Source organism: Agaricus bisporus (assembly GCF_000300575.1).
Source record: "Agaricus bisporus var. bisporus H97 unplaced genomic scaffold AGABI2scaffold_5, whole genome shotgun sequence".
NCBI lineage: Eukaryota > Fungi > Basidiomycota > Agaricomycetes > Agaricales > Agaricaceae > Agaricus > Agaricus bisporus.
This window is the reverse complement of record NW_006267368.1, coordinates 1,987,150-2,000,611: the sequence shown is the minus strand read 5'-3', so window position 1 is coordinate 2,000,611 and position 13,462 is coordinate 1,987,150. Positions and strand designations below refer to the sequence as shown.

Sequence of the window (13,462 nt, the reverse complement as noted above, 5' to 3'; positions counted from 1 at the left end):
CATAAATAAGTGCTCCATCAGTCCCATGCTCTACCAGCTTCCGGATATTCCCTGGCAATAATTTAGGATCAGGATGGCCGAAGATCCGTCCAAAGAGCTGATATGTCAAGCGGCCTTTTCTATTCATGTTACTGCAAGGTCAATTGCTGGACAATCCGCACCAGTCCGCACCCGATCCGTCGCTTAGGAGAAGGCCTCTGATCCGCCCATCAATTTCCGCTTCTGTTACCTACGGAACATTTGGACACTTGAATTCTTCGATCATGATCACAGTACGACATGTGGTGTGAAACAAGAAGCGGAGAAATCGATTTCCTAAGGCCGCACCGTCTTGCCTTCCGGAGAAAACGAATCCCAAGCGACTCTCATATATATCATGACCCTGAAGCCTAACGAGCGAGGACCCTTGCCCTGAGGTATCTCTACCATCATGTATCCTCTACTAGTCTCTCGAGTCGGCAGATGTGTTTCTAATATTTCAACAACAATTTCCCGCCGCCTGGCAACAACGGTTTCTCAAAGGCGCATGCCCAAGGAAGAAGGCTCCATCTCCTCAATTTTCACGACTCTCAGTCCAGGAGAGGAGAGCATCGCTTTACAAGATCAATTCACAGAGCTGAAAAGAGACATCTTCAAAGATGAGCTTGTTGAAAGTTGGAGGCAGGTCCTGAGCGGGCTTGAAGGTACTGTGAGCGAAATCAAGGAGAAAGGGAACTCGGTAAGTACATTGTACAGTGTGGGACCATTATTGCCATCGGCGTCTATTCATTCTCGCAGCTCATTACCAAACTCAGTTATGATGAAGTGAAGTCTGGTAAGGTCAGTCAAGCCCAGATTGATCATCTAAAGCGGGTGGGGACCGTCATTGTTACTGGCGCCGTACCCAAAGACGTAAGCCTTTGGTTGGCTTTTGTGCGCAACGGCTGCTTGAAATCGCCTTCAGGAGGCACTCGCATGGAAGCAACAAGTCAGAGATTATGCAGCGGCTAATTCAAGTCGTATCAAAGGTAAGCTTCTACCACAAGTTGTCTGTTGTAATACTCAATTCATTTTAGGCTTCCCCGAGGGCAATATCCAAGTGTATGAAATGTATAACTCTATCGCACAAACTCAAGCACGAACTCATGAAGGGCTGATTAACACTCAAAAATTTCTACTTTCATTATGGCATACATCCAAACCAGATCAAATCAAGTTAGATGTACCGGTATCATACTATGACCGTCTGAGGATCCGTCAGCCAGGAGATACCGCCTTTACGCTTGGGCCACATATTGATGGTGGTTCTGTGGAACGTTGGGAAGACCCTGGTTTCCGGAGTGTTTTTGGAAATATACTGAAGGGTGGAAACCATTGGAAGCAACATGATCCGTTTAATGCAACACCAAGAATCACTGTTCAGAATGATATCTATCATACTTCGTACGCCCTTGATCTCTCATAGCTCAGATAACTTTCCTTAAATTTACTTGCAGAAATGCATGTTCGATCTTCCGACCATGGCAAGGCTGGACTTCTCTTTCATTTACCGGACCCAACGAAGGCACTCTTCAAGTTTTACCCAACTTGAGCGTTGCCTCTGCCTACATCATCCTGCGTCCTTTCTTTCGTCCTAAAAATCCAAATTCTGATTCTCTCAAATTCGACAATTGGGAACTTGATCTCGATCGTTCTAATTTCCCTGGTAGTCGTATTGGCAAGACTCAAGAGCTTAATACAAAATCCCACCCTCATTTGAAGCTTGATCAAACTATGGTTTCTATTCCGAAAATCGAACCTGGCGACCAAGTTTATTGTCGGTATCCTTTTTGTTTTATCGATAGCGTGGAGAGTTACATATTATAATTTCATTTATTAGGGCACTGCGATGTCGTCCATGCCGTCGAAGGACAACACCGGGGACTCGGTGACTCATCTGTCCTTTATATCCCCGCCATTCCTTTGACACTCAACAAGTAAGCCTGCGTTCATCTCATGCTCAGAGAGAAGCAGAACTCAATGCCGGATATTAGTGCTCATTACCTTCGCGACCAGCGCGACAACTTTATTTCTGGTCTTCCTGCTCCGTAAGGGTTCAATCATAAACCATCGTCATGCAATCGGAACTGATAGTTTTTCTAGTGATTTCCCTGGAGGTGAAGGCGAATCCAAGTGCGTGGGTAGAGGCTCAATCGAAGACGTCAAATCTGTTCAAGGGAAACTTATGCTTGGTTTTGAGAAATTCGGCGGTTCGTCTGAAGCTTCAAAAGAGGATAGAGAGTTTTTCGATAAGGTTAATCGCATTCTTGAGCTGTAAAGGGCAGTATAAATGGAAAATGCGGACAGAAACCGCTGGCGTGCCCAAGATTAATATTAAACGGCTACCTGGTTTATGTATGATATCCATAACCAGTATACTTTCTGCCTTTCAGACTATGAAGAGTTAGAATGATCGAGATAAAGATATACGAAAACAAGAGGAAAGAAGATATTGGGACGAAACCGTCGCTCGTTCTATTTATAGATGTTGCGTTCATCATGTGATACAATCTGATGTAATCCTCTCGCCGTAAACCACAGCTTAAGTCTTAACCACCATGAGTGCAGTCAACGGCCAAAACTTTGAAGAGGCAGCAACCATAGCCTCTGAGTTCATATACAGTATGTAATACCTTGTACTCTCTTTCGCTTTACTGAGATAGTCCTAGGCCTTGACAATCTACCTCATGAAGCCAATCATCTGCTTCAAGAAATCAGGCTGAAGGAAGCCAGGGTGCAAGGTGATTATAGTTATTTTTTCGACATAGCGGAGACTTAGTATCTGAATGAAGAGCTTCAACAGGATATTGATCGAGATTCAGCTCGCTATGTTCGACATTCGATAAAATCCTCTTCCTCGACTCCAGACCCTTCTCAACGAGCACCTTCACCCAAGAGTGTCGGTATACCCGCAAAGATTCAAGAATCCTACATTGAAATACAAGAACTTTCTGACGAGAAATGTCTTCTTGCTCAACGCCTCATTGATCTCATTACACGAACACGCGCACGTTTGGATGCTGACATTATGAAGGTCAAGCATCTTCAGGGCGAAGTCCTTGACCCGATTTCTGCTTTGGGTAAAGCGGGTTCTGCAGTGGGTTTTGGCGTCGATTTTGGTCCGAGTGGCCGTAATCCTGCCCAGCAAATAAGCGAAAGTTTAAGAAACGCATTGGTTAATCCATCGGAATCGAGGCAAGGTTCAGCAACTCCTGGTCCTGGCGCTGTAGCTGCTACCAGTGGTGGTACTGCGAACAAGAGTGAGATTCTTTTCGCTATCACGCGCCACTGTGCTAAACTCTTTTCAGAACGTCGTATCACCAATTCCGCGTCCATCAAGATTACTCCAGTGCCTTCTCCTACCAAACACCGCTCGGCGTCGCCGTCTGCTGCCGTGATATCACAGACGACGCATGCAAGATCGCGGCTTCGACAAGTTGTCCCTGTCGAAGAATCAGAACCGGAAGCTGGAGGAGACGATGACATAGACGCTGATGACGATGCCGAGGACGAGCGGTTATACTGTTTCTGCCAAAAGCAAAGCTACGGAGACGTGAGTGAGCGTTTACTGTCGTTATTGGAAGGAGTACTGACCCGTCCGGTAGATGGTGGCTTGCGATAATGAGAATGGATGTCCCTACGAATGGGTTTGTCTTTTCTTACATTTGCGATTGATCCGTATCTAATGCGGGTGTATAGTTCCATCTTAGCTGCGTTGGCTTGAAACAACCGGTTCCCGAGAAATGGTATTGCAATGTTTGCCTCAGAAATGGAGCGGGCGGTGCGACTGTTTCTAGGAAAGGACGGAAAAAATGACGTCGATTTACGGTTCATATATTCATCTTCTCCGTGGTGTCAGCGAATGAAATCAGCTTGCGCCTACGGGGTGTAATTTCATGCCCACCTCTTGACATGTTGCAATCGATTCGACACCTATCATAAAGATATATTGACATTAATGTTAATGCTGAGGCAACCCCTGCTACCTGCGGCTACACGTGATTCTTTTGAGATTCCGTTCTCCTACACACCTTCACCGGCAGCTCTCGCAAGAAAGTCATTTGATATGACACGATACAAGTGCATTGCTCGTAAAGTATTTCGACTACTTGGGTTATCAGACCCGACAATCCCATTCTAATCCATCACGACCACAAATCACGATAAGCCAGTCACCTCGTATACAACGATTTCCTTCCCAGTGCAACTTTGGCTTCTACCCTCTTCGAACTCAGGCTTTTGGTCCAATGGAAATAGGGAAACCCAGTGTGCCAAGAACCACGATCTAGGGTGTAAACTGCCTCGAGTTTTGGCATCCCCTGAAACCATACCTTAACCAGGTCCCGGAACAACTGATATAGCTCATCGGCTTCTGTCAATCCAGAATTAAGATCGTAATCGATTTCCAGGGACCAAATGAAAATCCTGAGGTTTGAAAGTTTGTAGAGAATTACCGGGTCTTCGCCAATGCTCTGAGCATATGTTAACCATTGACATTAGCTACAGCATATAGTCGCACAAGGCAGATAGCGCACCATGCCACTTGGAGTTTCGTCATCCCTTCCTATGATCCTAAGCATTGTCAAGCGGGTGAGGTAAGGGGCCACAGTTTCAAGAAAATCATAAGGAGTTTTGGTTTTAAAAGTTAAGTGAGTGAGATTTCCCAGTTGGGTCGTGATGGAGGGAGGTATTGAATCGAAAAAAGGTTCGACTTGAAGTAACTCCAGGGCAAAAATCGAACGTCCGGGTAGAATTTGCACGACATTGCGCCAATCTTCAACAATTAAACGTTTGATTTTGCGACAGCATTTGGAAGGGAAATCTCCATCGAAATTATCGATATAAACAGATTGAAGAGAGCGTTGCCTGGAAAGCATTTTGTAAATTGCCGTTCTATCCGAAGAGGCGAATTGGCAACGGAAATGCTTGAGTTGAAAAGTACAACCATGGAAGAAGCCTTGTGGGCTATGAGGAATTTTGGTGTTTATTTCGAGCCAGGTGATGTTGACCATGAGGCAGAGCGCACGACGAAGAACTTTATATACGGGATCATGTTTAAGTAGCCGTATATCGTAGCAGAAAGTCTTGACATATTTTGCGAGGGAAGGATTATGAACGGTGAGCGTTGAAAGCAATTTTGAAGACCTGACAGAGTTTAAAGGCATCGTATTGCGGGTCAACTGGGCATAGAGATATGATTGCGCTTCGTCGACGAAGCGTATGGAGGCGAGACAAAGTTGGACAAGAGATTTGCGGTCGTATTTGAAGAACCGGACGATATCATTACAGAGCTCTTGGGGCAGGTCATTGAACGAAGTCGCCATCTGAGGTCAAAAGACGCGCAGAAGTCTCGATATACTTAGATTTGTATCATTTTCTCACGGCTGATTAATTGGTCAACGCGATCAACGTTCTTCGCTTAAAACATTGCGACAACATAACTGTCAGCCAACTTCAAGCCTTAGTCACGTTGACATTGGTATACACATATATTCAATCCCTTCGACATGACGTGTCCCTACTGCTTGCAACCAAAACCCAGGACTTCATCCATATTTACGCAGGAGAAAGACATCGATGCGGAGATCGAACGTGTAGAAGATCTCATATCAAGGCTGTTCACTGAACGATCGAAACTTCGTAAGAAGAAGAATGAAATCCGATCTCCCATATATTCACTACCCAACGAAATCCTTGCACTCATTTTCAAGTTTGCGTGTCCACCTCTTGACTTTTTGGATCGGTATGGTCTGGATGGGTGCCTTGATCCTCCAGAGGTCACGTATCCCCACATCATCGGCGTGCTCAGCGCAGTCTCAACGCGGTGGCACAATGTTGTTTCGTCAATGCCGTCTCTTTGGGCATCATATATCGCAGATAGCAGGGACCTGCGTCTCATGCAAAGGGTGTTTGCTCGTTCTGGAAATCTCCCCGTCTCTGCTAGCTTTAGCGGCCGATCAGCTTCGTACCTGGACCAGTCAGCCATCCTTGACTCTATTGTGCTAGAGCACGCTGCTCGCATTCGCACGCTCCATGTGCGCAGTGCCTCACGTAATTGGTTAAATCAACATATTCCCCGTTTTATTCACCTCGAGTATCTATGTCTTGAGGATACAAGTGTTCGAGACGAGCTGCTCTCTGTTGACAGTCCATGCACTCATTTGGCCCTGAGCAGCTTTACATGTCACGTTTCCCTGTCTTGGTCAAAGATCCAGGTTTTGCATCTTTCCGACATCTATGCTGACGTCTCCCTGGAGTTGCTCAAGAAATGCACCAACTTGATCGAGTTCAGACTCAGAGATGCCGTTGATTTTAGGATTGATGAAGTGCAGCTTCCGAGCTCCCCTTTCATCTTACCCTACCTGGAGCTCTTTGAGTGGCCAGCGTATCAAAACACTGCAGCGTACCGTGCAATGCTCCAATACACCCGTATGCCCGCTCTACAGACCCTTGTCTTGTATTGTTTAGGTATCTTTGATGGTGATGGACCATCTAACGCTCTTTCCACTTTCTTCAAGCACCTCCCCTCGACGTTGGCGACGGTACAACTTGATAGGGGCATGATCAAAGAGGGGTTCTCCCACTTTTTGACCCTCTCTAGTGTCAAGCACCTCATTCTTCAGGACTGCGATATCTCTTTCAGAGATGATGTCTTCCGCACGTTGGCATCTGAGATGCGCATTTTCGAGAATCGAGAAATACCAGTGTTACCAGAACTCCAATCAATCTATTTGGACAGTGATGCCGAAGATCTCGACCAGGAGGACGTATTGAAAATCTTCCGACGCAGCCGTCCACAATTGCCAGGGTCATTGCCGGAGAGCTCCTTTCGATTGGAACTTTCGTGTCATAAGGCGGATTGGAGGCTTGAGATTCAAGAGGAATTGAGAAAGATGGCTGAGAAGGGTCATAAAGTGGAACTATGGGAGTGTTCGGAACCAGTTGACTGGTTGCCTAGATAAATTAACTCGCAGTCGAGCTGTGTTGTGTGTGTATTATTTATCCCTGTACGCGGCTTTACGGTAAAGACAAGGTCCTCTATAATCAAATGAAAGCCTGTTGATTGGATTTTTGTTCTTGTACTCCGCCAGTGATGCAGTGTCCCGTGACCTGGGAGTTGTTGGATTGTGGATGGGCCAGCACCGGGCAGGCCCTCACCACATGTTCGTCTTCTTCTAGTCTTTTCTCCCATCCACTTTGTCCTTTCGGCAAGAAGGTCCTTTCGTGAGCTTTCTTTTCGCATATCATTCACTAAACTAATGCACTCTTTTCTGTCAAAAACATCAGCTTGCTAGCAGGCGGATCTGTCTTCTATTTGACTCGATCTTTGATGGTCTCTCAGCAGGACGGGTCTCAGGCTGAGCTGGCGCCCGCAGTGGATGGTGACTGGCATATAGTTCCTGCGGACTGGTGGCGAACTCCCATATATTCAGCTTCGTGGTCATATAAGCTGGAAGAACAAATTCCTGGGCCAGCCCGTATAAAACCTCCTTGTTACTACTTGCCGCCAATCAACGGGCAGGAGCAAAATTTGCGAGATATAGATTCAAAAAAAATCACTGTCCTGAGCGAACACGAGTGGCCACCGTCTTCGGCGAAATGTCGGATTGCTGAGGAGGAAAATGATGGCGGTTTAAACGAACAATTGATTGGAGTGCAGAGTGCCATCGATGCAATCAAGTCTTATGAGATGGCTATTGGAATTGACCACTCGGCTACAAGCGTTGAATTAGACCAACAATTTCCGATTCGCGTGTCGGAGACGGATATCAAATCGGGAAAGGAGCGATGGGACGAGTTTGTGAGGGACCTCTTTGATGGAGCATTTCTGCAGGATCTGTTGAAAGAGGCAAAGGCAAAACCAAAGGTCAAGCATGCAGCCTCAAAGGATCAACCTGCATTACCCCATACCGACGTCGACTACTTTTCTCAGTCTCCGGCTCCCCAACCTTTCCGACTTAATCCTTCAGCATCATCTTTCGTGCCTTTAGGATCACCTTCGACAACGCCTTCCGCAACTTCCAGCAGCTCATCCACCGATTTCCATGACCCTTTGAATTCATTTTCATTCCCGTCACTCCACAACACATTTCCATCTAAAGTTTATCAAGAACACGTCAACAACCTTCCTTCACGTTCTCGCACGAGTAGCAGTGACAGCAGCTCTATGGAGAGTACTGACCAGCTATCCAACGACTTTTTACCTCATCGTCTCATCGAATCAGCCAATCAACGCCGGCGCCCGGTTCGGCTCTCGCGAACGCGCGCCATTGTCGATCAATTGCGTTCCTTGTGTCATCAGGAAGGCGCGTGGACAACACCTGGAACTCGAACTCAGGGTACCAGCCCAGACTTCAGCGTGGGTAATCTCAGCCAATTCAATAAATCTCGATTGGCCGCTTTAGATGGGTCAACCGTCTGTCCGACTACGCCCCCACTCACTGAGGAAGATCTTCAGGTTAATAATGCTGTCGGCGTTGTTGGTTGGAGCGATGGTGCGGAGGGTTGGACCATACCTCCTGTGACTACTTCTGTGGACCCGGAAACGAAGAGGTCGAGGTCGAAAGAGTTGCTCATGACTCTCAGGAGAAGGACGGATTCGCTAACTTCAAGTAGTGCTACCACTGCGAGTTTGTCAGCAGCTCGTTCGCCAGACGTTACGATGTCGCCAGTCTCCTACGAAACTGAGAGTTTCGTCGAATCTCCCGAATCAATAGAGGTCCGAAATACCGAAACCCTTCAAGTTCATGGAAGGAGCATCAGTAATTCAAAGCCACATCACGAGAGCCGCTCGACTCACTCGCGTGATTCGTATTCCTCTCACACAGAATTGTTGTCGGCTACTCCCTTCCACCAAACTAATTCTCCTCAAACGACCCATACCTATGTATCATCCTACAGCCGCAGTCGACGTGATTCCAGAACTCACAGTCGGAATCAGTCCTACTCTCAAACGTGTTCCCCTCCCACCCATTATCCTGTTGGATACTATCAAAACACGAACTCAGCTGTGCCATACACTCTCCTCGGATATCCTGTGTCGATGTCAGGGATATCCATGACTGCCCCCATTTCTGTACCTACATTACCTGTGACTGTGGCAGTGGGGAATCCTGGAGTAGGAATGCGAGCTTCGGTACCGGTGCCAGTACCAGTGCAGACACTGCAGTATTCAACGTTGATGCATTTGAGGATCATGCAACAGATGCAGGTGATGAGGAATAGCATGGGCGTAAATGGGGGTGTTGTGAATGCTTCTACTGGTTCGACTGGTTAGTCGCCTACGCTTCTCGAGTTTGTCCCTCGGAAGGGCACATTGGGTTTATCGTCCCAATGGTACATGATTTCCTCGTCTCTCTTATGGGCAGATTTTTTTTTCCGGTTTCTTTTTTTGTTTTTTTTTCTTGATGGCATTTCCAGTGTTCTCTTTTTCATTCCATTTTTGTGTAACATATGACGTTCTCACCGCAAAACACTTTTTCAATCATCACAATTACCGGACGATCTAGTAGTAGTAGTAGTAACCTCTTCTCAAACCCACTTTTCTTGTCTTCGAAGTTCAAAAAACTTCAATGCGCCTGTGCCCTTTTATTCTCTTTCTTCTTTCTCCTCTCCGCACAGGACCAGCAGTTAATTGTCATCCATCCCCAACTTACTTTTTACGTTCTTTTCTACATTTTCTTTTTATCAATTTTTCTCTGGGAACTTTTTCTTCTATCCGTTATATGTTTGTTATGTGTGTTCTGTATGCTGTCTGAGTCATCGACAACTGTTAAATTTGAGTAACTCTCGTATCATCTGTCTTCGCATCAGATATCTATCTGTGCTAGCCACCACTTTTGTCTCATAGTTTCATACCCCCCTAAAAGTTGTATATATCACCCATTCTAATCTTCATATTCATGTTACTACTACCTCAAAATTCGGGGGGAGCTGATGATAGAAAATCAAAACGTTGGTAATACTTTATTTAGATACTTAATGATCAATGATTAATGAAGTCAACCGTCTATTCAATAACAATACTCCAATCCTTCACAATCAACACCTTCGGATCCCTCACAATCAAAACACTACTCTCCCCTTCCTTCTTATCACCCGCAGAAACACCATCAATCCATTCCCAAATCAATTCCCCATCATCCCCATCCACCTTCACGCTCTTCGGTTTCTTATTCAATCCCGCCACAACAATCCTCTCAACCCTCACATCACTTATACTCTGCGCAAACGGATTCTCAGAAGTATACGTCTTCAATGATACGCCATCCACTGCAGCTTCAGGTTCATGTGAAGCCATATCCCGACTCGAAATCCTCAAAAGTGGTTTCTTGACTTTCTTTCCCGATGTCTTGTCCGCATTAAATTCTCTCCAAATGAGTTGTCCCTTTTGATGATCATACGATTCACCATCATCTAAGTAAAGCTCCCCACGAGCCATCCCATCTTTGCTTAATCCAATACGAAGAGTAAAGGGATCAAGCTTCATAGCTGTGGATGCGCGACGAGGTCGTTCACGTGTAGGAATAATAGATCCTCCTCGAATGAATACGGGAATTTGGTCAAGAGCTGCGGGGACAGTGATGGTTTTGCCCTTGGTGGTGGAACGGAAGATATTGAGATTAAAATAGTCATAGTAAGGTTGATTCTCGGCAGGAAGGTAAACGGAGGCTTCTGTAGCGCCTTTCTCGGTGACAGGTCTGACGAGAATGCCGGAAGAACCAATGAAATATTGATCGTCCAAATCGAAACCGTTCTTGTCCTTGGGGAACACAACATAATGAGGCCTTTGAAAGGTGCATGCGTCAGATAGGAACACCATTATTTAGAACATAACTTACCTCATGATAGGCATACCGGTGACAGTCGTTTCACGGAATTGAGTGTACCAGACCGGCAGGAGGCTGTACCTCAAGCGAAGGATGTCGCGCACGTACGACTTGTACGGCTCTTCAAGCAAGTAAGGTTCACGGCGCTTAGCATCGATATGGGCATGCGCGCGGAAGAAGGGTGCAAAAGCACCAACTTGGTACCAACGAACAAGCATTTCCGGTTCGGGATTACCAAAGAAACCGCCAACGTCAGCTGTCGAAATAAATTTTTGAGTATATTCCTAAGGCTTTTGGGGGGGGGACGCTTACATCCGACAAAACCCATACCCGCGATACTGTTGGACAACGTCATCTTGATTCCGACAGCCATGTGTTCCCAAGTTCCCAAGTTATCGCCGGTCCAAAGAGCACCGAAACGTTGAGAGCCGGCGTAGTAGGAACGCGTGAGGACGAAAGGACGTTTGGGTGGATCAGAGCGCTCGTAGACGGCCTGCCATGTATGGTTGGACTAACATGACGGAAACATGAGCTCCCATAGAGACAACAGTAGATTGGGTTACTCACAAAGAGCATACCATTAAGGTTATGTACATCGCGGTGCTCCCAGCCATCATAATGAATGGAGTCCTTGGGCATCGTAATTTCCGGACCATTGAAAACCGATGGCTAAGGAAGGTACATTAGAGCGAAATCACTGACAAATACCATTACGAACCTCATTCATGTCGTTCCAGATATGGACATCCTCAGTGCTCTCCGTCCAGGACCAAGCGCCGCCAGGAAGTGATTGAGTCTTGAACAACGATTTCCACCAGTCCCAAGCGTTAGGATTGAAGAAATCCATCCAAGAGCTCTTACCCGACCAACACAAGCCTTCATACTCTCCTTCGCCGTTGCTGGTTTTGACGAGGAGACCCCTCTCGGAAGCCTGCTGGTATACTGGATATTCTTCGGTGCGCTTGAGATGGGGGTCGATGATGACGACCATCTTTTACATGCATTAGCCATATCCATCAGAGAAGGGGCTGCCTAGAAAAATTCGCTTACTTTGCGACCAAGGGCAGCAACATCGTTCACCATATCCACAGGGTCAGGGAAGTTCTTTTTGTTCCAGATGAAATACTTGTGGTCCTCCGAGTATTCAATGTCCAACCATAGGACATCAAAAGGTATATCATCTTCATCGAAACGCTTCTGTACACTGCGAATGTCATCCGAAGTCATGTAATTCCATCGACATTGATGGTAACCCAGTGCCCACTGTGCGGGAAGTACAGGAGATCCGGTCAAAGTGGCATACTGCTTGAAGATATCTTCTGGAGTAGGACCGGGGAGAAGGAAGAGGTCCATAATTCCAGACTCGGAGATCCAATGGGTCTCCGTTGATTTCTTGGACGCATGAGAAACGTCAATCCAAGTTTCGGAGGCCACAGCATTGAAAATACCGACGGTCGAGTCCGCAGAATGAGCGTGCATGACCGGAATAGAACCGTAAATGGAAACGGGGGACGAGGCTAGGTATTCAAAGACGTCGGCATTGTAGAAACGGTAGGGATCGGAGAAGAAAGAATTCTCTCCGGTCGTAGTGGGTAAGGCCAGGCGGGTAGCATGTTGAGGGATTCCGTACACGGTGCCATGATTTGGGTATGTGATATCGAGAGAAAGCGATTCAGGACCTAAAATAGATTTAGTATGAGAGCGCGCAGAATCAGAGAGCGTCAAGATGTACCTTTGGGCTTTGTATCCGTCCAAGATATCCATTTTTCCTCCCAGTAGTCATCCTCTTTATCCCCTTCAAACCACTCTCTAGGAGGAGGATTTTCAGCCTTCAACACTTCCTGGGCAGCACCGTCACCTCCCTCCTGTCCATCTTTGTTCCGGAAATGTTCCATGTGCAAGAGCCCTTGGCCGTTAAGAACGACCTGCTCCTTGCCGTTTCGGATAAGCGCGACGCGAAGGGGCTCATACGAAACTACAACTTCGATTTCCTTCTTCGCCCCGTAAACCGCACGAATGTCCTTCTTTCCAGCAGTCCATCTAATGGAGTCGCTTATTTTTGGCTCGGCAATTAGAGCCCAGGATGCTGCCTGATCATATCTTTTCCGAAGGCCATCAATCTCGTCCATGCGGACTCGGACGACACCATCGTGGTGAACACGCAGCTCGAGGCCGAATTTGATATCGGGGTATAAGGAAGACTTGACGCGAGCGGTGAAGGTAGCGTCGGCCGGGTTCACGGTGACTGAATCTGCGACGAGCGAGTAGGGAGACTTCCAGGCATCCTTAGCCTCCTTAGCACGTGCAGCTAGAGCTCGGCCGCGCCTGCAGAAGCCTGACTGGGAGCAGTTCTTGAAATCATGGTCTTTGAACGCAAACCCGTCCTCCACGAGCAGAAAGACTACGAGACCAAGCAGCGTCCACGGGCGCATCCCCAAGCGAGAGTAGAAAGTAAAGAACAGCTAATCAACACGTCAGTCCTTACTCTGCCTCTTTGTTTGGCACAGTCCTGGACAACAAATACAGTAAACCCTGTCTCCCGTCATTCAAAAGGGAAACGAGTTTAGTTCACTACACGGATGTTCATATTTACAATTGCGACAACCCGCCCGTTT

General features: G+C 46.8%; 7 protein-coding genes across 7 annotated transcripts; 3 read left to right on the top strand and 4 right to left on the bottom strand.

Moving 5' to 3' along the window:
• Window positions 1-526: 526 nt before the first annotated feature.
• On the top strand, window positions 527-2,376 carry AGABI2DRAFT_185630 (hypothetical protein; the record flags this gene model as incomplete). Its single annotated transcript, XM_006461309.1, has 8 exons — window positions 527-718; window positions 778-891; window positions 944-1,007; window positions 1,056-1,422; window positions 1,476-1,795; window positions 1,859-1,955; window positions 2,013-2,066; window positions 2,122-2,376. 8 exons carry the CDS (start codon window positions 527-529, stop codon window positions 2,294-2,296), a joined length of 1,383 nt encoding a protein of 460 aa, XP_006461372.1. The 3' UTR covers window positions 2,297-2,376.
• Window positions 2,377-2,575: 199 nt separating this feature from the next.
• AGABI2DRAFT_222106 (hypothetical protein) lies at window positions 2,576-4,007 on the top strand (the record flags this gene model as incomplete). The annotated part of the gene is made up of 6 exons (XM_006461308.1): window positions 2,576-2,640; window positions 2,688-2,759; window positions 2,811-3,278; window positions 3,327-3,571; window positions 3,624-3,665; window positions 3,718-4,007. Coding segments are annotated over 6 exons (1,009 nt in total), but the record flags the coding sequence as incomplete, so codon positions are not given.
• Window positions 4,008-4,190: 183 nt separating this feature from the next.
• On the bottom strand, window positions 4,191-5,342 carry AGABI2DRAFT_118269 (hypothetical protein; the record flags this gene model as incomplete). Its single annotated transcript, XM_006461307.1, has 2 exons — window positions 4,191-4,490; window positions 4,554-5,342. 2 exons carry the CDS (start codon window positions 5,340-5,342, stop codon window positions 4,191-4,193), a joined length of 1,089 nt encoding a protein of 362 aa, XP_006461370.1.
• A 183-nt stretch (window positions 5,343-5,525) lies between these two features.
• On the top strand, window positions 5,526-6,980 carry AGABI2DRAFT_118268 (hypothetical protein; the record flags this gene model as incomplete). The annotated part of the gene is made up of 1 exon (XM_006461306.1): window positions 5,526-6,980. The coding sequence occupies one exon, from the start codon at window positions 5,526-5,528 to the stop codon at window positions 6,978-6,980; it is 1,455 nt and encodes a 484-aa protein (XP_006461369.1).
• A 196-nt stretch (window positions 6,981-7,176) lies between these two features.
• On the bottom strand, window positions 7,177-7,563 carry AGABI2DRAFT_136395 (hypothetical protein; the record flags this gene model as incomplete). The annotated part of the gene is made up of 2 exons (XM_006461305.1): window positions 7,177-7,242; window positions 7,306-7,563. Coding segments are annotated over 2 exons (201 nt in total), but the record flags the coding sequence as incomplete, so codon positions are not given.
• A 1,022-nt stretch (window positions 7,564-8,585) lies between these two features.
• On the bottom strand, window positions 8,586-9,396 carry AGABI2DRAFT_192876 (hypothetical protein). The gene has a single exon (XM_006461304.1). It carries the CDS (start codon window positions 9,244-9,246, stop codon window positions 9,010-9,012), a length of 237 nt encoding a protein of 78 aa, XP_006461367.1. The 5' UTR covers window positions 9,247-9,396; the 3' UTR covers window positions 8,586-9,009.
• A 599-nt stretch (window positions 9,397-9,995) lies between these two features.
• Window positions 9,996-13,288, bottom strand: AGABI2DRAFT_222103 (hypothetical protein). Its single transcript, XM_006461303.1, has 7 exons — window positions 12,580-13,288; window positions 11,898-12,526; window positions 11,566-11,838; window positions 11,415-11,516; window positions 11,160-11,358; window positions 10,860-11,103; window positions 9,996-10,805 (listed from the first exon to the last, which is right to left on the bottom strand). The coding sequence occupies exons 1-7, from the start codon at window positions 13,277-13,279 to the stop codon at window positions 10,028-10,030; spliced, it is 2,925 nt and encodes a 974-aa protein (XP_006461366.1). The 5' UTR covers window positions 13,280-13,288; the 3' UTR covers window positions 9,996-10,027.
• Between the last annotated feature and the right edge of the window lie 174 nt (window positions 13,289-13,462).

Bases quoted from the DNA above. Each gene is read 5' to 3' on its own strand.
- AGABI2DRAFT_192876 (XM_006461304.1), bottom strand. From the start codon at position 9,246: ATGCTATTCCTCATCACCTGCATCTGTTGCATGATCCTCAAATGCATC.
- AGABI2DRAFT_222103 (XM_006461303.1), bottom strand. From the start codon at position 13,279: ATGCGCCCGTGGACGCTGCTTGGTCTCGTAGTCTTTCTGCTCGTGGAG. The intron at 12,527-12,579 runs GTACATCTTGAC...AATCTATTTTAG, and splicing joins GACGGATACAAAGCCCAAAG to GTCCTGAATCGCTTTCTCTC. The intron at 11,517-11,565 runs GTTCGTAATGGT...TACCTTCCTTAG, and splicing joins TCTGGAACGACATGAATGAG to CCATCGGTTTTCAATGGTCC.